Genomic DNA, 25,327 nt, shown 5'->3' on the forward strand with positions numbered 1-25,327 from the left:
AAGGAAACACATCTAGAGACAAAATAAATTAGTGTGACATTCTTAGCTTTCCAAAGCTAATACCACAAAGTAATTACAATCAATGATAATTCAGGCATTGTATATTTTTTGTTATGCCTAAACCAAATGTCTGATTTTTTTAAAAAACAACACATTAAGTAACGATTTATTTTGGCCTATGATTTGAAGATCCATTTCACCACAGGAAAACATCACAGCAGCAGCCATGTGAGGATACATGCTCACATCTTGGTGATCTAGGGAAATACACAGAACAGGAAGCCAGATAGGGCAAGAAACCTCAAGGTCTTCCCCCAAGAGATCCCATTCTTTCAGTTAGACTTTGCCTTGTAAAGGTTCCACAAACTTCCTAAATGGTAGCCTTAGTGTGAGATCAAGTGGAGAAAAGATAAGCCCCTAGGGACTATTTATACATCCAAACCATAATGCATTAGATGTAAATAATAACATTAAACTCATAATTGTGCAACAGGAAGAAAGATTTATTAAGATAAAATGATTCCACTGAGTAATTTTTGGAGAAGTGAAAAATTATCGATTTTATCAGCAATGTAGTTGTACTTTTCCTTAGTCTTTCAGTTGGTCAGAGCCAAATCCGAGTGTTAGAAAAGAAAAAGGCAGCAGGAAATCAAGAAAATTTCAATACTTGTCAAGGATAAAATGAAAAGACAATTTTGCTACAGAATCTGCATTCAGTATTGGCATTGGAAAATCAACAGACTAGTCAACAGAAGCCAGATACAGAGAATGGTTGGTAACAAGATGAATAGAAACCCCTAGAAGGGAAAGAGAGTGGGCTACAGACAGTGGATCTATAATATCTGGTAGGAAAGCTATGGACTCTGTAATTCAGAGGTCTGAAGCCACTGGATCCACAGCCCCCTGAGTAGCAGCTCCTAGATCCATAGCCCAGGGAACAGCAGCTCCTGGACCCAAAGCCCAGAGACCCAGCATATGTCCCCTGGCAGGGACTGCAAGGTGTGGAGCTCCTGGGGTAGTAGCAGGGCTTCTGGCAGGGGCTGGACACCACACAGGACCTCTGGCAGCTGATGGGCTCAATGCAGGTCTCCTGACAGCCGGTGTTCAGAGAGGATCCCAGCTGGCAGGTGCTAGGAGAGCAGCTGGTAGTGGTGTAGACCAGGTTGCTGGGGTAGGAAGAACCACAGGAGGAACGTGAGGAGGGCAGGCAGTGCCCGAGGGAGCGGGAGGAGAAGTTTCCAGAGCAGCAGCTGTAGGCCATGTTGAGAGGAGATGTGAGCTCAGCTGGATGTACCTGGAAGGATTCTGAGTTTGAATGTCATGCTGTGGAGAGCTGGGTTTATATACTCTCAGCAACAGGTGTGGTACCCAACAGTCTCACCCTTGATGCATCTGTGTGCTTCCTGGTTTACAAATGTGGAACAGTAATCTCTGTAATTGTAGTTGCATTTGCATAGTTTTCTGCACAGTATATTTATGAGTTTTGTAACAAAGGCCAAAGAGCTACTCCTATCTACAAAATGCTATGACTATTTTATATTAATGCCTGCCTCATGACAGCTATAGAAGCCCTTCCCATTCCTCTACTATGCGCTACCTGCCTGTATTTGGTTGCACACTCCTGCCTCTGCTAGTGAATGTTTCTTCCCTGAAACTAGAGAAGGACATAATGTTGTTTATCTGGATACTGGATCTATTTTGATATGGATGGGAGCATCCACAAGAATGCTCCATCTTGTCAACCTCCATTACCATTCTGCCAAACTACCTTATGGTAGTTTAGTGTTGTGGTAACAGAACACAATTATACTATGGATTATAGTTACACATTGTGTATTAAATTAAAGAAGGACAGATTCAAAATGGATAAAAGCAGCATACTAAGAAGGGTAGCTAGAGACTGGGGGCAGGGCTGTGTATTTACAGGCAAGTGGTGTGTCTCAGCTGAAACAGTCCCACTTGTTTAATGAAGGGAGGAATATAAGACTAAAAATGAAGAAATAGGGAGGGACTTCACAATATTTCCATTGGACTCTTTAGTTGTGTTTTGTTGTTTTGTTTGTATTTTTAAAAAGAAGATTTTGCAATGTTGTCCAGGCTGTCTTGGAACAAGTGATGTCCCTGCCCTTTTCTCCTCAGTGCCGAGACTGAAGATGTGTATCACTTGTCCTACAGCACTCTTACACTGAGGTTTGTCTAGTTTCAATACCTGAAGAATCATTTTTCGCAAATTAAACTTCTCTTATTCTCCTTTTATCATCTGCATTCATAATCATTGAGGTTCTAACCATTGCAGCATGCTTCTGCTTCTCATGGTATTGGGTAGCCTGTGGCTTTATGTCAGTGCCGTATCCTTGTACCTGTCCACACTTGAATACCTAAGTATGAAGTATAGAAATATGTAAAGTTCCCTTCTCCTTCTCTTCTTTTTTCCTTCCTTCCTTTCTTCATCTTCCTCTTCCTTTTCTTCTTCTCTTCTTTCATTTTCTCTCTTTCCATCTGTTCTTCCTTCCCTCCTACCTCCATTTATCTTTTTGTTCCATGCTTAAATTTTACTTGGTTGTCTATTTTCATCTCTGCTTCTTTTATTTTTATTTTCCAGTTTGTTCTTTCCTAACAAACTACAGACTTAAAGTTGAAAATATGTTTAATAGACTTATTAAATTCTCATTGTTTACCAAGCTTTTTCTATGCTCATTGATAGAATATTCTATACTAAACTATCTATCTGAAATGATATTCAGATAGAGTGGGGATGTACTACTATAATTTACAGTAAATTTTTCACTTTTTTCTAATACAATAGAGCCTATTTGCAGTACTCATAAAAGTCAAATGTGTAGTAATAGGGAAAGTACTGTAATGGTAATGTAGACTTTATAAAAATCAAGGAGGGAAGATGTGAGGATACAAAGTTTTTAGCTATTCCTTTTTTTATTTCTGTTCTTCAAGAACAAAATTCATATTTTGTTATTTTTTGCTTCAAGATGAAGAACCTATCAATAAGATAATAAGGAAAGTATTCTTTCCTATTTAGGTTTTTGTTGCTGTTTCACAAATAACTCTAAGTTTTCTTGAGAACAAATAGGTTTTAAATACAAACAGTAATTCTATAAGGCAAGAAATAATACAGTGAGTTCTTTTTCAGGTACCCTGCTTTCTATTCAAGAACCCTTCTGTAAGCTAGTTAATGTGAATAGTCTATCCTGTTTTTGTCCCTATAGATCTAAAATTTTTTCCTCATGAGTTGAGATAATGTTTAAAGTTTTTTGAAAAGCTCTACCTTTGAACTAAATTCATCTGAGATTGTACTTTTTCATCTGTACAGCTCTCTATGATTATTTTTATCTAATTTTTCATAGTAATGAAAAAACTGGGATAATTCACATAAAATGTAAGACTCAGGAGGCTACTCATGCAAAAACTTCTGACATTTGATTGTGTAGTCTCATCAGTAGATGATGAAAAGGTGTCTTTTGATGTTGGGGATATTTCCAAAGAATCTCATCCACATAGAAAGTGATAACTTCAGAGCTACCTACAATCTCTTCTCTTTAAAATGTCAATGAATCTGTCACTCACAATCCCAGGATCTTGATTTTGAAAATGATTTAGATTAGAATCTACATAAACAAAAACTAATATCTCCTGTATTGAGATTTCATAGTAACAGTATTAAGAGCCAAAGAATGTATTCTTTTCATCATATATCACCAAGTTAGAACTCTCTAATTCAAAGAGCATTTGACCACATGTGATCAAAAACACATTCATGACACAAGTACTCCTACATGTCATCCTGAAGCACACTTCTCCCTTTAATAAATTCTTAACATTTCTCTCAAGAGATCACTTCAAAAAATTTATATGAGATCAGAGACATACTGCTTGATGTCTAATAAACATATTAATAAATCCTTTGGCCGGGCGGTGGTGGCGCACGCCTTTAATCCCAGCACTCGGGAGGCAGAGCCAGGTGGATCTCTGTGAGTTCGAGGCCAGCCTGGGCTACCAAGTGAGTCCCAGGAAAGGCGCAAAGCTACACAGAGAAACCCTGTCTCGAAAAACCAAAAAAAAATAAAAAAAAATAAAAAAAAATAAATCCTTTGGGCTGAATAGACAGCTCATAAGTTAAGAGCACTTGTTACTCTTCCAGAGAATCAGTTTGATTCCTAGCACCCATGTCAGGCAGCTCACAACCACCAATAGCTCTAGCTCCAGGGTATCTAACTCCCTCTTCTAGCCTGCAGGGCTACCCACATGCACATGCATATGCACATACTGTCACACATGTGTACACAAGAACTAAAATAAAAATTAATCTTAAAAAAACCTGTACTTTCTTATAAATTTGTTCTAAAGTTAGTTGAAGGCAGAAATTCCAGGGCCAGAGAGATAGGTCATGGTTTAGGACACTTGCTGCTCTTCCAAAGGACAGGGTTCAATTCTCAAGACACATATGGTTGCTTACAACTGTCTGTAACTACACTTCCATCAATTCACAACATCATCATCTGACCCTCTGAGTGTACCAGGCATATACATGGTGCACAGATATTTGGGCAAACACCTGCCCCCAAAACATAAAGCTTAAAAAAAAAACATAGATTACAATAATACTGTTTCAGAGGTGATTCTACATAGGGAAATATGGAAATAGAAGAAATGAAGCAACTGTCAGCACACGAGCTCAATTCTTTTTCACAGGGGTTCAGCATACTTTCATGAATGTAAAAGTCATTCTGAAGAATTATATAGAGCTTTTGGTAGTCAGTTTTCAGTGTGTACCCAAGATCTCTCATGGTGCTAAAAGATGCTTTATGTGTGAAGGAGGTGAGATGTTACTTTGAAATTCACAACTACAAGAAAAATGGAAAGAAATAAAGAAGGATGGAAGGATACAATAGATTGACAAGGAAACAGAACAATGTGAAAACATGTGAAGTCAGAGCTTTTTGTATCTCTGTGGAAAGCAGAGGTATGTGGCATCAGGGTGATGGTGTTAGACAGACAAGCTAGACGCTCATAACAATAGCATCTAAACCTGTCCAAGCTTAACGGGTGAGGTCATCACCTTAAGGTGGTGGATCTGAGATTGGCACCCTCATGAGAATCATTTCTATGTCATGTGAATATAAATAAATATACAAAAGTTCTATAAAGTTATCAGTTGCAGATTGCTTAAAATACTAATTAATTTCCCCAGGAAAAACAGAAAAAAATAGAGAAAAACATACAAATATGGGTGCATATATATGCCTATGTATATGTAGATGTGTGAATGCATACCCACACAAACACACACATCTAATCGGGGACATATCAAAAAATTGCAGAATCATAGAGATCTTACATGAGCTGGAACTGATCTGTTTAACCTGGAGCTGTGATGCCCTTAAAGTCATGTCCTGATTTAGGCAGTTGTGATTCAGGTGATAAGAAATTTCTACAGATTTACAAGACTACAGAACAAATTTGGGATTCTGGGCCTTTCAAGAACTTAGGGCCCTGGGAAATATTCCAGTTCTTAGAAAGCCAATTCTGACAGGCAAAATTCAATTTCTAACGGGAAGATCCTTATAAGGACACAAGGACAGAAACCGAAGTATAAATTGCATCAGTTCTTGATTAGATTTAAATGATCTAGACTATGGGAGCCTTTATTCTAGCAGCCAGGCAGAATGAAAATTAACTATCTCTAGAGGAGGACACAAATCTCTTTCCACCTGAAATGTCTGTTATTTCTCAGAGCATGGAAGAAATGTAAGAAGCCTGAAACACAAGAGAGTGGTGGAAGTTAGATTGTGAATCCTAGGATTCATGTAAGGCAGAAGGAAACATTAAAAAGCAGTCGTGTGTCACACAGCACGGATTCAGTCAGCAGTGCACTGCATCGATGATGGAGACCCTTAGGATTATGTTACTTAGTGATCAAGCAGCCATATTTGTTTAAATACACCCTGACATTGGAAGTTATGAAACTTGCGAACAGCACATTTTCCCAAACTCACACCCATTATTCAGTGACACCGGACTACACCTACGCGAGGAATCTGACAATATGAAACAGGAACATTTTGTGTTCAAGAAATAATTATACCTGAGAACAAAAGGTATGATTGAGAAATTTGATGGGAAAATAAAAATAATGCAACTGAATTTAACTCAACAGTTAAAAATTAAGTAACTAATTTGAAAAAAGTATATGGATGGGGTTCATCAGGATCCTAATGACAGCTACAGACACAGTGAACTGAATTCTGAGAAAAGGGAATTTCCAAACTGATTGAAAATAGAGAAAGGACAGTGAGGGGCTTGTGGGGCTCAGTTAGAATGCATGCCTTAGTTATAACTGGATCTAGGAAACAAGGGGTGAATGAGGTAGGGGTAATATTTGAGGAGACAGTCAGTTAAGAATGTGTAAATATTAATCCAAGGTATCAGCGATGAAACAGTAAAAAAGAAGTGATTGTAATGTGTCTAGTCAATAAGGAGAGGACTAAAGATGGACTTGGCAGACGTGATTTGGATATAGATTGCATACAGGCTCAAAAACAAGGCTTCTGGTTTCTTTTAAATAAATCATTACAGAATTTAAGTCATTTTCGGTGTCAGCCCCATTTGACATACCCAAAAGAATACATATGCCTGGATTTTGTGCTGTCCACTAACAATAGGCTTTCTTTATAATCCATTGTAAACAAAATTTGATGTATTCAGAGACTTTATTTTTCTGCACCAGGTTCTCCCTTAAACTGAGGGCTCAAGAGAAAGAGAAATGGTCCCCTTGACCTGTGCAAGATACAAGATCTTTGCTTAAGGGGGTAGGAAAAAAACCTATGCCAAGGTTGGACATCAGAGCCTACTAGGAATTCCCTTGCCTTCTCTGTCCTTAGCCATTATTTGGGAACAGACCATGGCAAACAAGGTCATGCATAAATATGGCTGGATTTCAGACCACAGCAGGAAGAAACATAGTGAGTAAATCTCCTTGTGGTTAACGGTGGGAGAATCAAACCCTCCAGTCAGCCACACATAGTTGAGAATCCAGTATGACCTCAGTCCTCATATCACACACTGGATGTAAAATTTGTTCCCTCCTCTTCTCTAAAGTGTTTTATCTACTTAGATTCAATTCCACAAAGGTTGAGACTTGTGACTCTCTTACATTTCAGCCCCTGGGGATCATGACACTGACCATTGCCTTGCTCTCCCTTTTCCCAGTTTCAATCTTACTCAGATTTTCTTGGCCTCTATTGTTAACATGCTTTTGTGTGAAACACACAGGTAAAACTTTGTAATCTATAAGGAATAATTTTGGAAAATGAGCATCAATGGCAATAGGTAAGGTTAATCTTTGATAGGTTCCATAGAATACTCAAAATAACACTCAGTTCATTAAAAAAATAGAAGATGCATATTACTAGCATTCAATACCATATAAATAAAAGTGTTTTCTTTCACCTTCTGACAAAACACATAAAAATTATGTCAAGAGGAAAAGGAGGGATTTTCCTAGACATGATGGAATAAGCATCAGTGTAACACAGTCACTCATGGCAGCTCTGACATAGCAATAGGTCACTGTCTTAACTATAACAAAATTACAACGCCCATAAATATACTGTGCAGAAAACTATTCAAATGCAACTACAATTACAGAGATTACTGTTCCACATTTGTAAACCAGGAAGCACACAGATGCATCAAGGGTGAGACTGTTGGGTACCACACCTGTTGCTGAGAGTATATAAACCCAGCTCTCCACAGCATGACATTCAAACTCAGAATCCTCCCAGGTACATCCAGCTGAGCTCACATCTCCTCTCATCATGGCCTACAGCTGCTGCTCTGGAAACTTCTCCTCCCGCTCCCTCGGACACTGCCTGCCCTCCTCACGTTCCTCCTGTGGTTCTTCCTACCCCAGCAACCTGGTCTACACCACCACCAGCTGCTCTCCCAGCACCTGCCAGCTGGGATCCTCTCTGAACACCAGCTGTCAGGAGACCTGCATTGAGCCCATCAGCTGCCAGAGGTCCTGTGTGGTGTCCAGCCCCTGCCAGACAGCCTGCTACTACCCCAGGAGCTCCACACCTTGCAGTCCCTGCCAGGGAACATATGCTGGGTCTCTGGGCTTTGGGTCCAGGAGCTGCCGTTCCCTGGGCTATGGATCTAGAAGCTGCTATTCAGTGGGTTGTGGAACCAGTGGCTTCAGATCTCTGAATTGTGGAGTCTCTGGTTTCCCTTCCCTGGCTTATGGGTACAGATATTGCTACCCAAGTTACTTGGTCTCTCGTTCCTGTCAACCTTGTTTCAGACCAATCTGTGGATCAGGCCTCTATGGAATCAGCTGTTAATTCTTCATGTTCTCCTATGTCAAAGTCTATGCTCTAAAGCTGCTGTTTTCCTGCTTAAGTCCTACTGATATCATATCATCTTTCCATTAACAGCTTCTTTCTTCTCCAGATTCCAGAAGATTTTGAGATCAGTGGGTCACTCGAAATTATTCCTTACTCTCTGTACTATTGATATACACAGATGCTATTTGCTTTCTATCCAAGAACATTTGGAAAATGAAAATTTTCATCTAATAAATTTGTGCAATCTGATATCTTCATGTATTGTTCACGTTATTATTACTCCACTCATAGATTTTGTTCTTTTGATTTGGAAGACTTAGAAGGATTGGTATGACTGTCCAGTTGAATTTGGGGACACACAATTTTGCAGCACTTTGCTCTTCTTTATTTGGCAGTTGTCCATTCTAGGAAGACTGTCAAACAACAGGGCTCAACTAGAGTGTGAATTGCCTGAGATTCAAGTACATGAATTTCTGATAAGCCAAGAAAACAAAGCAATTAGAATGTGAACCAGAAATGCAAACACCAAGAATAAGATGTTACATAATTTACAAGGTGAAGTCTGTACATAAGCAAAATATTAAGTCTAGTATTTGAATGTAGATTTTCCATCAGGAGAAAGTCGCTTTGAACAACTCTCAGGACAGACTGACATTTATGCATTGGTGTACATGCTAGTCTTCCTGCCTCCCATGGTTGGCTAACGACCCCTGCACCTCATCCAAGTAAGGACAATGGCAATAACCTTGGTTCAGGAAGTGCTAAGAGCCTCCTACCACATCTCAGACTCAACTCCAATCAACTAAAGGGAAAAACAATGTTTCTATGAAGAGGTTTAATTTACTAGGCTTACCCTGTGTCTCAAAAAGAGTTGGGTGCAATTCACATGTCATAATATCTTAAAGATTTAAGATTACATATATTATGGGCATTCAAGGAGGCAAAAAGGCAAAAAATCACTCAAAATATTCATTTTTTAATGACCCACCAGAATGCAATATTCTGGAATCATTTGGGCCATTTGTAAAGATGCTTGGAATTGTCTACTGCTGTGTCTGATACATGATACAAGGAAGGACATTTTTTTCCCTTACCTTATCTTTTATTGATTAATGTTCATAATTTCCTGGATTCTCATAACTGTTATAGGGAGAAATGACAGCAGACCCTTACTTATAAAATTTGATATAAACAGGTATTGTTTATATTGTATTATGTATCCATAATAAATGCAAATAAAAACAAACAAAACCAATGAAGCTAGTGAGATAGGTGTAATAGAGTAAATCAGTCCATGTGAAGTGATTTCCGGAATAACAGAAGCTCCAGAGACTTTTGGCTCTAGGGTTGCATACATATTTTTGCAAGCTCAAGAAATTATACCAGGATTTGATCTAAAAACTTTGACAAACTTCAGACCCATTTTGTACTTTATTTCCCTCCCGTCTGAAATACAAAATCTTTTTTTTTTCTCACACATCTAATGGTTCAATGAGAAATCTTTCTCTAGTATTACCTTGATCTATGGAGCATGCTATCACAGATGATCGCACATAGGCCATGGCATACACTGTTATATACGCAGCCTCTATAAAAAAAAAAAAAAGAATGACCAAAAATACAAGGATGCAACAGAAAGTGGCGAAGGCAATGATTCAATAGCTAGGGAAAACTTTGATTGCCAACATTATTTGGGACACACACATACATACACGCGCACACACACACACACATACACACGGAATATATACATACATATATATACATACATACATTCATACATATATATGCATGTATATATATGGAACATATACATATAATTAAATTTCTATTTTCCCATTTTGCTGGAATGTTGCCACTTGGTTGGAAATAATGCTACCCACCTACTATGTCTATCATGATTGTAAATGTATTTCTTGACAGGATTCTCACTTTATTTTATTTACCATGACATCATCAGTACTGGTGGCTTTTATCACCACTGAAGAAACAGTGGTAAAAACTTTGGAGAGCTTTATTAGGGTTCCTTGGTTTGATTGTGAAATCAAATTGCTGGAATTAAATATGTATTTGAAACACTTGGCAACCCTGAAGTGAAACTGGCTGTTTTTATCTTCAGTTGATATTTTTCTTTTGCTAATGACATGGGAACATATAGTCAGTGAGTTTCATTTGTTATGCCCAGGTCGCAAGACCCCCAAGCAAGACCACCACAGAGCCAATATTTGATGCAAGCACACAGAGGTTTTTTAATAACAAAGCAAGCCCGGGGTGGAGGAGGACAGCCCTGAGCACTCACTTTAAGGGGTTTATATAAGAAAGGTTTACCTGCAGAGGGTTACATATCTTGGGATTGGACGAGGGGGCTCCGGTGAAGTAGTTCTTTGAAGTTACTGGCTGAACTATAAGCCTGAGGTTACTGATGGCTAACTGGATTCAGGGGATCTACAGAGACATAATTTTTTTACTCCCTATGTCCTGTTTGTGCTGAGCCCAGGATAGATACATTCAGATTTATTGTTCCAGTCCTATTTTCCCATAAGTTCAATTTCTGGTCAGTTGAGTCCATTACTCCCCATATCCTATTTTATCAAGTCTAGGATATATAGATTTATTGTTTCAGCCTTATCTTCCCATGAGTTCAACTTCTAGTCAGTTCTAAAACTGCTGGTCATCACATACCTTTAGAGGTGTGTGTATTTTGTGGTTGTTGTTTGTCTTTCTTATTTCTCTAAATATATAAGTAAAAATATTTTATTGACATGAGTGAATGAAGTGATTGAAAACAAGTGAAATGTGTATCAAAGTCCTTTGTCAACACATCTTTGTACCTACTACTATAGATGACCATCTTTTATAGGAATTCTTCTATTTTTATTCTTTAGGAGAACACACAGGAACTGTGTTCTATTATTTCCTCAAACTGAGTTGTTTAATAAGGTTGGAAGATCTTAGGTTTTCCTATAGATTTCTCACACACCTTTCATTTTGGTTAAGCATTTTGAAGTCATGGTTACTCATCCCCCACACCCCCTCTGTTCCTGAACTCTGCCACTTTTGATATTCCCCTGCTCTATTTGTATTATCTATGCCAACTTAAGCTATTCACCCCAGTGGCCCCTTTCTACTATCTTGGCTTCCATGTATTCTTTAGGTTAAATATAGAAAACAGTATTTTCAAAGCTAGACTCCATCAGTGAGATAGCATAGGGGAATTATAATTTTGTGGCAGAGAGATCTCACCCAATATGATTTGTTCCTATTTCCTTCCACTTACCCACATGTTTTATTGTCATAGAATATCATTTTAATGTGTGTTACTTTTGTTTATGCTCTGAAACTTTGTTTAGTGATGCAAAGACATGTTACCTTTGTTTGATAAATAAAATTCACCTGAGGTCAGGAGGCTGAGTCAGCAACTAGCTGACAGGAAGTGGTAGGGAGGAGCCAGGTGGAGAAGAGTTTTTAAGGAGGGGCAAGGGGAAGCAAGAGGACTTTTGGGGAGATGCAAGCCAGGAAAGGAGGTGAGCAACTTGCTATTCAGCCTCTCTGAGGAGCAGAATTCCACCTCAACCTTTGAATCTTGAGTTGTTTAGAGGGACAGAGATTAAGATAAATTCCCTTCCTAACTTTGAAAGAGTCAGTGCCTGAGGAAACAGAATCCCCTCAGGTTGCAGCCTTTGCAGCCAAACCACTGCTGGTAGCAATGGAATTGCAGTTGCTGATCAGGACAGCCATGGCTTAAAAGGCAGCAACAGTTTTAAAGAAGGACAACATTTTATGGTTTCATTCTAATTACAGCTGACTAACATCCCACTGTGTGTAAGTACCGTATTTTTACCCATCATTTGATATACATCTTGTTTGATTGGATTTCCTACAAGTTGTGAATGGAACCAGGAGGAATAGGGATGTACAAGTATCTCTGTTGTAGGATATTCTCTTGACTATATGCCCAGAAATGATTGTAGCTAGGTTTTTTTTTACTTCTGTTTCTAGTTTTTGAGAAATCTGTGGTGATATTGTGTTCCCCAAAATATTGTACATCCTAATAAACTTATCTGGGGTCAGAGAACAGAACAGCCACTAAACAGACATAGAGGCCAGAAAATGGTGGCACTCACACCTTTAATCCTAGCCTTCTGGCAACAGAGATCCATCTGGATCTCTGTGAGTTCAAGGCCACACTGGAAACAGCCAGGCATGGTGATTCACACCTTTAATCCCAGGAAGTGAGCTTTTAATCCCAGAGAGTGATGGTGGAAAGTAGAAAGGTATATAAGGCGTGAGGACCAGGAACAAGAGCTGGTTAAGCTTTTGGCTTTTAGCAACAGTTCAGCTGAGATTCATTCTGGATAAGGACTCAGGGGCTTCCAGTCTGAGGAAACAGGATCAGCTGAGGAACTGGCAAGGTGAGGTTAGCTGTGGCTTGTTCTGCTTCTCGGATCTTCCAGCGTTGACCCCAATACCTGGCCCTGGGTTTGTTTTTATTAATAAGACCTGTTAAGATTCCTGCTACAGAAATCTCCTGACCAATTCCCACAATGATTGTATAAGTTGACACTACCACCATCAGTGTATAATGGTTTCCTTTCAATACATCCACAAGAGTACATTCATGGTCATTTGTATTCTTGATCCTACCAATTCTGAATGGGGTAAGATAGAATCTTAAAGTGATTCAAAGCTGTATTTTCCTGATTGTTATCTGTATTGAACAGTTGTTGTTGTTGATGTTTAAGTTTTAGCTAGCCATGTGTATTTCTTGTTTTGAGAGTTCTGAAAGTCCATACCTGTACATGTAAGTTTAAAACCCACTCCCTACTTTATCCAACAGTTTCAGAGTCAGGCCATATGCTGGAGTTCTTCATCCATTGGAAGTTAGATTTTGTGCAGGGTGAGGTAGAGGGTTCTGTTTACATTCTTCTGCAAGTCGAAGTGCTGGATTTCAAGCACCACTTGTTGAAGATGCTGACTTTGCTCCAATGTATTGTTGCTTCTGTAAAACTCAGGTGGCTGTATTTGTTTACATTACAAATTGTATCTTCTACTCTTTTTCATTTTTTTATTAATCTTTGTAGTTTTTTATGCCAATGTCAGGCTGTTTTTAATGTTATGCCTTGATGGTATAATTTGAAATTGAGTATGCTGATACATCTTTTTTGCTCAAAGTTACTTTGGCTTTTCTTAGTTATATCTCTGCATAAATTTTCATATTGATTTGTCTATATCTATAAAGAATGGAGCTAGAATTTTGGTTATGATTTCATTGAATTTGTAGATTAATTTTGGAAGGAATGCCATTTTCACAAGATGGTTGGTTGTTTCTAATCCATGTGCATGGAAATTCTTTTCATCTTCTACAGTCTTCTTTAATTTATATTCTTTTTCCCTTTTATTTTATTTTACAATACCATTCAGGTCTACATATCAGCCACGGATTCCCTTGTTCTCCCCGCTCCTGTCCCCCTCCCCTTTCCCCCAGCCCACCTCCCATTCCCACCTCCTCCAGGGCAAAACCTCCCCTGAGGACTGAGATCGACCTGGTAGACTCAGTCCAGGCAGGTCCAGTCCCCTCCTCCCAGACTGAGCCAAGTGTCCCTGCATAAGCCCCAGGTTTCAAACAGCCAACTCATGCAATGAACACAGGACCCAGTACCACTGCCTAAATACCTCCCATGCAGATCAAGCCAATCAACTGTCTCACCTATTCAGAGGGCCTGATCCAGTTGGGGGCCCCTCAGCCTTTGGTTCATAGTTCATGTGTTTCCATTCATTTGGTAAACCAAGGTTGGATAAAGCACAGGGACAAATAATTTATATTCTTATTGTGTTAAAGTTTTCATTGTAGAGTCCTTCATTTCCTTATTTATGTTGATTATGAAGTATATTTCTGTTACTGTGAACAAGATTGGTTACTTGATACATTTTTAGTGTGTTCTGTGATGGGTATATAGGAGGGCTATTGATAGGCACATGTTGTTTATTTAGCCACTTTTCTGAAATTACTTCTTAGTTCTAAGGGTTCTTTTTTATAGAATCTTGGGTGTCTCTTATGTGTAGAATCATATTACCTGAATATCGGGATAGACTGACTTCTTGTTTTCTTTGTTGAATCATTTTATTTATTTTTATTTTATTTTCACTGTAAGACTGTAAACACTATGTTGAATGGGAGTGAAGGGATGGACACACCTTTCTCTTTTCCTGACCTTAGTGAATGCTCTCTGTCTCTTTCCATTAAGTATGTTGGCTATGAACTTGTCATATGTGAGCTTCAATTATGTTGACATCAACTCCCACATCTCTAACTTCTTCATGATGTTTATCGTAAAGGAAAGTTGTTATTCCAAAGGCAATTTCTGAATCTATTGATGTTCACATATTATTTCCGCATTTGTGTGCAATTGTGTGCAATAATGTTTATTGATGTAGGTTTATTGAACCAGCCCCACATTTTTGGAATGAAGCCAACTTGTTCATGATCTTTTTGATATAATATTGAATTTGATTTTCCAGTATTTTGTTAAGAGTATTTTCATCTACATTCATCAGACACATTGGTCTGTAATCTTGTTTATTGTTGTGACTTTTTCTGATTAGGATGTCAGGGTAAAACTGGTTTCATAAAAAGAATTTTGTAACCTTCAGCCCCTTTCCATTTCATAAACAGTTTAAGTAATATTCATGTTAATACTTATTTGCTGTTCTGGTAAAATTCTGTGATAAATTTATTTAGTCTTGTACCTTTTTTGTTTGAGGAAGTTTTTTTTACAGCCTTAATCTCATTGATGGTTATATAACTTTTAAAATCATTTATTTCTTCATGGTTTAATTTTGATATGTCATGTGTACCTATAAATTCTTTAGCTTTTAGATTTTCCAGTGCAGTAATATAGAGCATTGTGTCCTATATTTTTGTGCTCAGTTTGTTTTAGAGTCTTACTGGTATTTGTTGAAATATCTCCTTTTTCAATTCTAATTGTATTTACTTGTGTGTTCTCTCTTTTTATTTTGCTTAGATTAGTTAAGTCTGTTAATTTTCTTTGTTTTATTAAAGAACTAACTTATGTTTTTATTGAATTTTGTGGTTTTGTTTCTTTTTTTCTACATAATTTTTCCTGATTTTAATTATCTTTCAATATACTACATTTTGGTTTAGTTCTTTTCTTGGTGTTTCTAAAAATGTACTGTATATTCATAAGCTATTAGTTTTAAATTGTTCAAAATTATGATGTAGACACTTAGTGATATAAATTTTATTTTTAACATGTTCTTCTTTGTGTTCCAAAGATGTTGGCATGTTGTGTTTTCATTTTAATGTGATATTAGGAATTTTTTTGTATTGATTTCTTCAGTATCACAAGAATCATATAATAGTGTATTGTATACTCTCCTTCAGTTTGTATACTTTCTGTAGTTTCTATGATTGTTGGCAACTAGCCTATTTGTTCTATTGTGATTAAATGAAATAACTGAGTTATTTCAACTTCTCTTGCATTTATTGAATTAGTGCAGGCACTAGTAGACTCTCATATGAATAATAAATTCTTTAAAAAAAGGAAATAAAAAAGGTATCCAACAAAATGTTCTAAATGCTTAAGTTCCCATGCAGAAGCAAAACCCACATAATATTACCAATTTCCTAATGAGAAAAGCCTGGAAAAATTCCAGACACAGAATTCAGAGTAATGATTTTAGCTATGTTGAAACAACTGAACAAAGACATAGATATACTCTGAGAATAAAAAAGCAAATAGCTGGGTGAAATGAGAAATTCAATTCCAAATATGAAAGCAGGATTTAATAAAGAAATGAAATTGCTAAAGAAAACCTAAACTGAAATGATGCTGGGGAAAAAACTCAGTAAGTTACATAAAAACCTCAGTGGAAAGTCTCATTAAAAGAATAGAACATGTGGAAAATATAATGCCAGGACTGGGTATCAAACAGTAGGAAATGGTTCATCCAGTAAACTTCAATTATAAATTTTAAAAAGGATATAAATGGAACACAGAAGAGCTTTGGAACCAGACAGGAGGGAAGAACATTCAAATTATATTCATAGAATAGGAGACCACTAATAGAAATTCTTTTAAATATAAATAAGGAGATATTTATACAGGTACAAGAGGGCTATTGAATATCACATTTGCAGGATAAGCAGAGAAGCACCACAAGACATCAGTAAGACACTGAAAACACAGAATAATGAAAGTATATTAAAACCTGTAGAAGACAAATGAAGGCTCATTAAAATAATACATGATTGTTAGATAGAAACCTTTAAGGTCATAAGTCCTTAGAAATATGTAACCCAATTTATAGTTCTAAAAGAGAAAAAAACCTGCCAACTCATACTGTTACATCCAGAAAAACTATCTATTAAATTAAAAGTAAAAATTATCTGCAATAGCAGAATAAAGTAATTTATGATCACTAAGCCTGCTCTACAAAGCATACTAGAAGAAAATATTTGGACTGGGGAGAAGGATGAACACACTCAAAGGTACATGGGCAATTAATAAGCAATAGCAAATGAGTAGATCATAAGTACAGAGACACCCGCCCCTCCCCCACCAAAAACCCCCAAAATGATAAAAAATACAAAACTTCCAGGTATAACTCAATGATCTCAATTTTTCAAAGAGAATGTTACTAACTAGCCAATTGAATTAAAAAAAACACAAAATCCATCATTTTTATGGCTCTAGAAAATGCTTCTTGCCATTAGCAGTAGATACACTATTAAGGTAAAAGGATGGAAACTATTAAGGTAAAAGTATATCAAGATATAGACCTGTGAAATAAGCAGTTGTAGATATCCTCCCAGCTGATAAAATCAACTTTAGTAACTAAAACTTTTTAGAAGATGAAGTTCTCCATACTCATTAAAGGAACTTCATCAAGAGAATATTGAAATTCTAACACACACACACACACACACACACACACACACACACACACACACAAAAAAAAAAACTGTTGCAGAATATTTGATCACATTGTGAACTCTAAGATTGCATTATTTACTGGGGAAAAAAACCTGTTTCTAGTTGTGGTGTGTCTCAGCTTTAACACACACCTGTAATCCAAGAGCTCTCTGCCTGTTGTAAACAGGATTAAATAAAATTAATATAGCATAGGTCAGAAAGTAAAGCAAGCAACCACTTGACAAGAAGTAGCCATAGAGAGTAAGAGGGAGTCAGGAGGATGAGTATAAAGACACACAGGACATAGAAGGGATGGACATTGCATTGGAGGAGTTTTATTTGAGACAATGTAGGAGGCCAGAGAAAGCTCCTTTTCTGGGATGTTGGAGGAAGAAGAAGGTCAGCCAGGTGCTCTCTCTGCCCAAACAGGTTTTCACCACAGCATCTGGCTCCCAAGTCTTTATTGGTAAAGCCAGCTGACTGACATTTTGTTAAAGACAACATGGCACTCCAATGAATGGCATGACCAAATAAACAGATAAATCACACCAGCTGTGGACAAACTAAGAAGCCATCAGATTTGGTAAGACCCCTGGGAAGTCCTCAAGGAGAGAGTTAAGTAAACTTAAAAGAAAAATGCTTTCCCATGTTAAGGATGGGAAATATTATAATACAGAGTGTTAAGGCCCCATAAAATGCTACTTTAGATGGTGTGAAAATAGAAGCAGAGAATGAAAAGATAAATGATATAACTGAGATAAGTGACATAATGTCGAATATAATTATTATCAGTCTGGTAGTTTATAATTTATCCTTAGTAGCCATAGTGGGGTTTTTTGTTTGTTTGTTTTTGTTTGTTTGTTTGTTTTTGCTGAGTATGAAAGATGGATTGATAAATACAAGCCTTAGAAAAACTTATAAATGAAAATAAGAAAAGTACTTAGACATAGACAGAGGAATTTTTATAAGAACCTACTACCACATGAGGAAACTGAAGAGGGGCAGCCCAAGGTTGTTAGAAAACCAACCTTATATTATCCACTTACTATACAGGAAGTGCCAGCAGATTATAGGCACCCCTGAGGTCATATAGAAGTTAAATGGAATCCTTTAAAAATATTAGATTTGAGGAGATTTAAGGAAGTAGTCATTTTATATGCTATGCATTCACCCTATGTGAAACAAATATCAAAATCATGGGCAACTCAGAACAGAATTTTTCCCCAACACTGGAAAAATTTGGCAATAGCAATATTGGAAACTGGTCCTCAGTTAAAATGGTGAACATGGTGTAAAGAGGAAGCTAGGATCATAGAACAACAGATTAGAGCTAGAGATATTACTATTTCCTAAGATCAGTTTCTAGGTGAAGGTCAATATGGTGAGTAACAAAGGCAGCTTGAATTTTGTGATCACACCTTGACCATATGTGGTTTAGCACCTTTAAATCTTATGACAAGGTTGAAGAATTAAGAGGTCTGAATTATTTACCAGAATTGTACAAGGGCCAAAAGAAGCCTTCCCTGATAGTTGGAAAAGATTGATTCATCTGTTAATAGAATAATACCAGATCCAGAAGTCAGACAAATATTAGTTGATTCTTTGGCTTTTGAAAATGCTAATTCAGAATGCAAAGGGGTGATTGAGCCTTTAAAGGCAAGATCAGCACCAATAGATGAATGTATTAGAAATATTTCTGATACTGGATCTCATGTTGATGATGCTATTCTGATAGAAGAAGTAATTTCTAAAAGTTTTAAGAAAAAAATGTCAGATATTTTAATTGTGGTAGCAAGGTCATTTGAAAAGGGATTGTAGGCAAGGCATTTCCAGAGACAATGTGTTTTTCTAGTGATAATCCAACCAGAAGGCCCCAGGCTTTCGGAGTATACAAAAGGTGTGGCAAAGGCTAGCATTGGGCCAATGAATGCAGATCAACAAGGGACAGTCAAAGTAACCCTTTCCACTGGAAACTGTGTGAGAGGCCTGCCACAGGCCCCAATATCAAATGTGGTTCAATCATTCCCTATCAGCATCAGAGAAACTCATCCACAGAGTAATTAAAAGATTTAATGCCTGTTGTCAAAAACAACACTGCTCTGGATGTAATCAAGAATAGACAGTTTCAAGCGATAAAAAAAAATTCAGGAGAAACCACAAAACAAATATTATGATTATAATTGCTACAAATGATCAGAGACCAAAGCTAAAAAATACAAAAAATGGCATTACAATTGAAATATTTTTAGACAAAGGAGCATTTTTGTAACGATAATTTCACCAAAATCTAAGCATCCAGATTGGCCTTCTTTATAGGGTAAGCATTAATCTTCCAGGGATTGGAACTTTAACTCAGGTAAAACCCAGTGCAAGATTGCTTGAATGTATAGGGCAGAAGGACAGATAGGAAATTTAAAGCCATACATGACTAACATGAATTTATGGAGATGTGATTTATTGCAGCCATGGAAAACACAGATTAACATTCCTAAATCTCAGACACAAACCATAAAATAAAGAATGCTTCTGATCAAATTTTAAAAAGTATTATCAAGAGCAATCACAGACTGTTCAGATTGTACATAAGCAGGGCACAACTGCTGTTGGTCTTTCAAAAGTACCAGCCACTTTACCTTGAATGTAGTTAAATAGCAAAACTGTGGGTGGAAAAATGGCCTTTGACACCAGAAAATTATAGGCACTAGAACAGCTGGTACAGGCCCAGCTAAATGTTTAACATGTTGAAGAATCAACTAGTCCTTGGTATTCTCATATATGTGTTATTAAAAAGAAATCTGGAAAATGGAGATTTGAGAGTCATAAATAAGATGATTCAGCAAATGAGTTCTTTACAGCCTGGAATTCTCTTGCTTCTTTGTTACCAAAATTATGGTCTATTATAGTGATTGGTTTAAAAGACCGCTTTTTACTATACCTTTATAAGAACAGGATGAAGGAAAAATTTGCCTTCCCAATGCCTACTATTAATAATGCTCAACCTGTTAAAAGGTATCAGGGGAAATTTCTTCCACTAGGAATGTTAAATAGCTCTACCTTGTGTCAATACTTTGTAAAATAACCCTAAGAAATATTTCATAAACAGTTTCCTCAATCTGAAATTTATCATTATATGGATGATATATTACTAGCTGATTCAGATACAGATACTTTGGGGAAAATGTTCAATAAAGTAAAAAGAATTTTGCCTTGCTGGGCATTGCAAATTGCTCCTGAAAAAAATAGAAAGATGAGACTCTATCAATTATGTAGGATATAAAATAGGCTTACATAAAATTTGACTACAGAAAGCACAAATCAGAAGAGATCAATTATGAACTCTTATTTTCAAAAATTGCTAAGAGATATTAAATGGCTAAGGTCCACAATTAGATTAACTACTCAAGAGCAAAGTAATTTATTTCAAACCTTATAAGATGATAAGGATATAAGTAGTAAAAGAAATTAGTCAGCTGAGGCTGAGCAAGAATTGATCCTGATAGAATAGAAATTATAGGATGAACCTATGGATCACCTGGACCCAAAGCTTGATTATATTTTAGTTATTTCACCATCTACTTATTCTTTTGCTGGAATTTTTATTCAGAGAAAAGATAATATCTTAGAATGGATATTTTTATCACACAAACAGAATAAAAAATAAAGACCTGTATAGAAAATGTTTCTGAATTGATAATGAAAAGAAAAATGAGACTTCTTCATTTAGCAGGAATAGACCAAACAGAAACTGTGGTTCCCTTTACTAATGCTGAAATGGCCTTGTTATGGGCAGAAAATGAACATTGGTACAAAGAACTTGCAATAATTTTTGGGGAGAAATTAGCAACAAATATCCCAAAAATTTATAAAAAGAACTAATTATATTCTACCTGATATAGTAAAAGGGACACCAATTTCTGCAGATCCTACATTATATACTGATGCAAATAAATGAGGAAAAGGCAGGCTATAAGCCAGGAAAAATAAGTAAAGTTGCAAAAATCCCTTGTAATTCAGTTTAAAATCAGAGCTGAATGCCATTCTTATGGTATTATTAGAATTTCCTGAATCTCTTAATATAGTTACTGACTCTCAATATGCAGAAAGAGCTCTTTTACATATTGAAATGCTGAATTTATTACAAATGATTCAGAATTAACTTATCTATTTATTCAACTCTAAGTAATCAGAAATAGAAATCATCCATTGTATATAACAAATTTCAGAACCCATATATGTCTACAAGTCCCTCTAATACAAGGTAATGATGAAACTGATAAGCTATTAATAGGGAATGTGCTAGAAGCCTCAGAATTTCATAAAAACCCCATGTTAACATCAAATGTATAAAGAAGATTTTTGTCTTACTTGGCAACAAAACAAGGAAATTTCCTATTTGTTTTTTGTATAACCAAACACAATTACCTGCAGGAAGTAACCCAATAGATACAGAAAGATATGAAATTTGGCAAAAGATTGAGTTTCATTTTGCAGAGTTAGTAAAATTAAAGTATGTGTACCATACCATAGATGCCTATTCAAGATTTCAATCGGCAACTGCTTTAATTTCCGAAAAGGCTGATTCTGTAATTACATATTTATTAGAAATTTTGGCTATTATGGAGATAACTGTACAAATTATGCTTGCTGACAGTGCTCCAGCAAAAGTCTCTAGTGAAGGAAATGGATTTTTTATTTTATAAATTAAAGCATATTATAGGTATACCACCCAACTCTATAGAACAAACAGTTACAGAAAGAGGTGAACTCTAAAAGATATGCTTAATAAACAGAAAGGGATAATTAAGACACCCAGAAATAGATTGCACAATGCTTTATTAACTTAAAATGTTTTAAGTGATAACAAGAAAGTAACAAGAGCTGTGGGGAGAGATTGGATAATAGAAAAAAAAAAACTGCTGAACGGAATCATCCTGTATATTTTAAACATTGACCTCAAAATGGAAACCAAGATATGTGTTATGTGGGGAAGATGTTTTGCCTTTGTTTGCAAAGTAGAAGAAAAGCTGTGAAAACAATCGAGTGATAAAGATTAGATTTGAACAGGAGAGACCTCATGATATCCATTAATAGGGTAGCCTCTGTTTCATTATTGGTCAGGGTTGCATATGCATAGAATAACACAGAGAAGGTAATAGTTTATCAGACAGCTTGGTCATTCAATTTAAACTAACTTATAAAGACTAACAAATGCCTTTCATTTGATCAGGCATGAAAAAATAAACATAAAAAATATGTTTTCAAATGATAATTTACCAAAGGCACACTACTAACCTTACTGCCATGAAATAACAAATAGGTTTTCTTAAACCTTGTGTCTTAATTCCATGTTAGAATATTACACTGTAGATTGCCACATGGCCCATGCCATCTTGGACATCATCTCTTGAGATTTCTTCTTTAACAAAAAACATATTTTTGTTGTTTGCTATTAAAAACACAGTTAAGAAATTTAAAATATTTTAAGTAAATTCAAAGGGTTACTACAGTTCAAACTTGTTTTCTAAATCACTAAGAGTTGGAGTGATTTAGAGCTAAGATAAAGTATTTGAGCAGGGTATGATAGACCACGACTTTAATGCCACCAGAGACAGGTAGATCTCTATAAATTAGTTGTTTTCTAAATTCTAGAGTTACAGTGAACAAGATGGTGGTGAGGCATGCCTTTAATCCCACTACCCAGGGACAAAACTCAGATACAGCTCCTAATTGATATGTTTGCACACTAGAGAAATCACACACCTTATTTACAGATTATTATAAAAACCTTCTTACAGGGTTACTAGAAAGGCAACAAATTTCCACAACGGACAGGAACAAATAACAACTTTTATGACTGCTGCAAGCTCTTCTCAGTGCATGCAACCCTGAACCACATGATACCCTAATTATGGATATCATAATTATTGGTGAATGGCCAACTATGGACATTTTACAAAGCCAAAAGGAATCCATCATCATTTGCCTGTGGGCTTCGATTGCAAATGTTTTCCATATATGGATAAAAAAATTCTCTTTGAGATAAGGCATGGAGGACCTTATACTCAGCCATTGCCAACCACCCAATGGTTATTGCGTGCCCTTACAATGATGGATTGGATCTGTTCTTAGACAGAATCCTTCACAGGCTTAGCCACAGAAGGAAAGATATTACAGTGGAACAGGAACCTCTCTGAATTCCTTTGTCACCAAGATGTGATAGCAAAGGGGTCTGTGCCTCCCAGCACCAAACATTGAGGAAATACCTCAGTTGCCTATAATCCCCATCCCTAAATCACTCATCCCTCCCCCAAAAGAGGCACCTATTGGACTGTGGAGACCAATGAAATGGTCACATTTGGCTAGTGCATGTTTTACTGATGATTTATCAACCACTGATGGAACCAAAACTTATGGAAAATGGCAGCCTATAGACCAGAGGATGGAATGGCCAATACTGAGAAAGGAACCACAAAATCAGCACAACACACTGAACTAATAGCAGCACTTTTGGCTATAAGACAAACAAGTAGGAAAGCAAAAGGAAAAAATCTCTATTTTCTCCAATTCATGGAATGTGCACTGGTATAGATATATGGTCATCAAAATGGAAAACTTTTTTTCTGGCAGATAAATGGCAAAGATATCTGGTTATGAGAGGCATGAATGGAAATGTCACATTCTAGCAAAATTTAGCAAAGACATCAAATTTTATACAGCTCATACAAGCAACACACACAAAGTATTGATGAAATTATTAAGGCCACTCCACATAGTTAAAAGGGAGGTTTATTTTGTGGGGTAACTTACAAGTGAAGGGATAGTTTACAGGGTCTGGGAAAGGTGCGGCACAGTCTGGTAGTGTTCTCTGGAGAACTCTGCTTGGTCTACCTCCAGCGTCCAGGGTCCAGGAAGCAAGAGAGCCAGTGCATCTGGATCTCAGGTCTTCAGTGTCCTCTCTTGGCCCCACCTTGTAGGCATGACAGTTACATAAGCCTCAATGGGGGTTGGAACTTCCAGATCAAAGCTGGAATGGCTACCCACTGCATACAAAGTGTCTGAAAATAATGAAATAGTGGATAAAGTAGCCTCACGTTTAATTAAGACTAGAATATTAAAATTTTCCAGGGAACAAATTCAAAATAAATCAAGAAGTGATAGACTAAATGCTGGAAAAAGTTGAAATTTTATCCCTAGCACTCAAAAATAAGGGAAAATGGAGAACCAAATTAAACCGGATAATCCTATGAGAATAATTATTATAAGGAATCAATAGCCAGGAAGTTGCTCACACCTTTAATCCCAACAACTTGGGAGGCAGAGGCAGGCTCAAAAGAATTACACTGATTTAAATTTTAAATCTACTTGCAAAAGGCAAGCTGCAATTCAAAATGAATTCCTTTTTGATCTAAAAATAAATACGCTTAAACCTTGAAATCATATATATAAAAAGAAAGGGAATATAGGTACATTCGTCCATACATATTTAAGGTATTTTTAGTTTTAAAATTTCAGAAGAATTTTTTAATTGAAAGATAATTTTGCCCTAGGAAAAATATAACCTGTCTGCTGTGGGATAATGCTTTTGTACACTGGTTTAATAAAACACTGATTGGCCAGTAGCCAGACAGGAAGTATAGGTGGGATAGGCAGACAAGGAGAATTCTGAGAAGAGGAAGGCTGAGTCAGGAGATGCCTGCCAGCTGCCCAAGGAGCAATATGTAATGGGATATAGGTAAAACCATGGAAAATGTGATGATACATAGATTAATAGTTATGGGATAATTTAAGATCTAAGAGCTAACTAGCAAAAGCCCTGAGCCATGGCCATGCAGTTATAATTAATATAAGCCTCTGTGTATTTACTTGGCGGACTCAAGTGGGAGAGATTTGTCCTGACTGTCAGCAGGCCAGGACTCAGGAAATCTTCTGACTACACCTGTCAAAGAAAGGAATTCCCCAGATTTAGGGATAGGGTAGAGTTTTGCTTTTATCCTTTCAGGTAACTAAAAGCATCCAACAAAAGAATCAGAGACC

General features: G+C 36.7%; 2 protein-coding genes across 2 annotated transcripts; one reads left to right on the forward strand and one right to left on the reverse strand.

Annotated features, from left to right (window-relative positions):
• Positions 1 to 745: 745 nt before the first annotated feature.
• On the reverse strand, positions 746 to 1,261 carry LOC102926749 (keratin-associated protein 13-3-like). Its single transcript, XM_006987955.1, has one exon. It carries the CDS (start codon positions 1,259 to 1,261, stop codon positions 746 to 748), a length of 516 nt encoding a protein of 171 aa, XP_006988017.1.
• A 6,520-nt stretch (positions 1,262 to 7,781) lies between these two features.
• On the forward strand, positions 7,782 to 8,357 carry LOC102915803 (keratin-associated protein 13-1-like). Its single transcript, XM_006987918.2, has one exon. The coding sequence runs from the start codon at positions 7,833 to 7,835 to the stop codon at positions 8,355 to 8,357; it is 525 nt and encodes a 174-aa protein (XP_006987980.2). The 5' UTR covers positions 7,782 to 7,832.
• Positions 8,358 to 25,327: the final 16,970 nt, after the last annotated feature.

Source organism: Peromyscus maniculatus, chromosome 12 (assembly GCF_049852395.1).
Source record: "Peromyscus maniculatus bairdii isolate BWxNUB_F1_BW_parent chromosome 12, HU_Pman_BW_mat_3.1, whole genome shotgun sequence".
NCBI lineage: Eukaryota > Metazoa > Chordata > Mammalia > Rodentia > Cricetidae > Peromyscus > Peromyscus maniculatus.

Bases quoted from the DNA above. Each gene is read 5' to 3' on its own strand.
- LOC102926749 (XM_006987955.1), bottom strand. From the start codon at position 1,261: ATGGCCTACAGCTGCTGCTCTGGAAACTTCTCCTCCCGCTCCCTCGGG.
- LOC102915803 (XM_006987918.2), top strand. From the start codon at position 7,833: ATGGCCTACAGCTGCTGCTCTGGAAACTTCTCCTCCCGCTCCCTCGGA.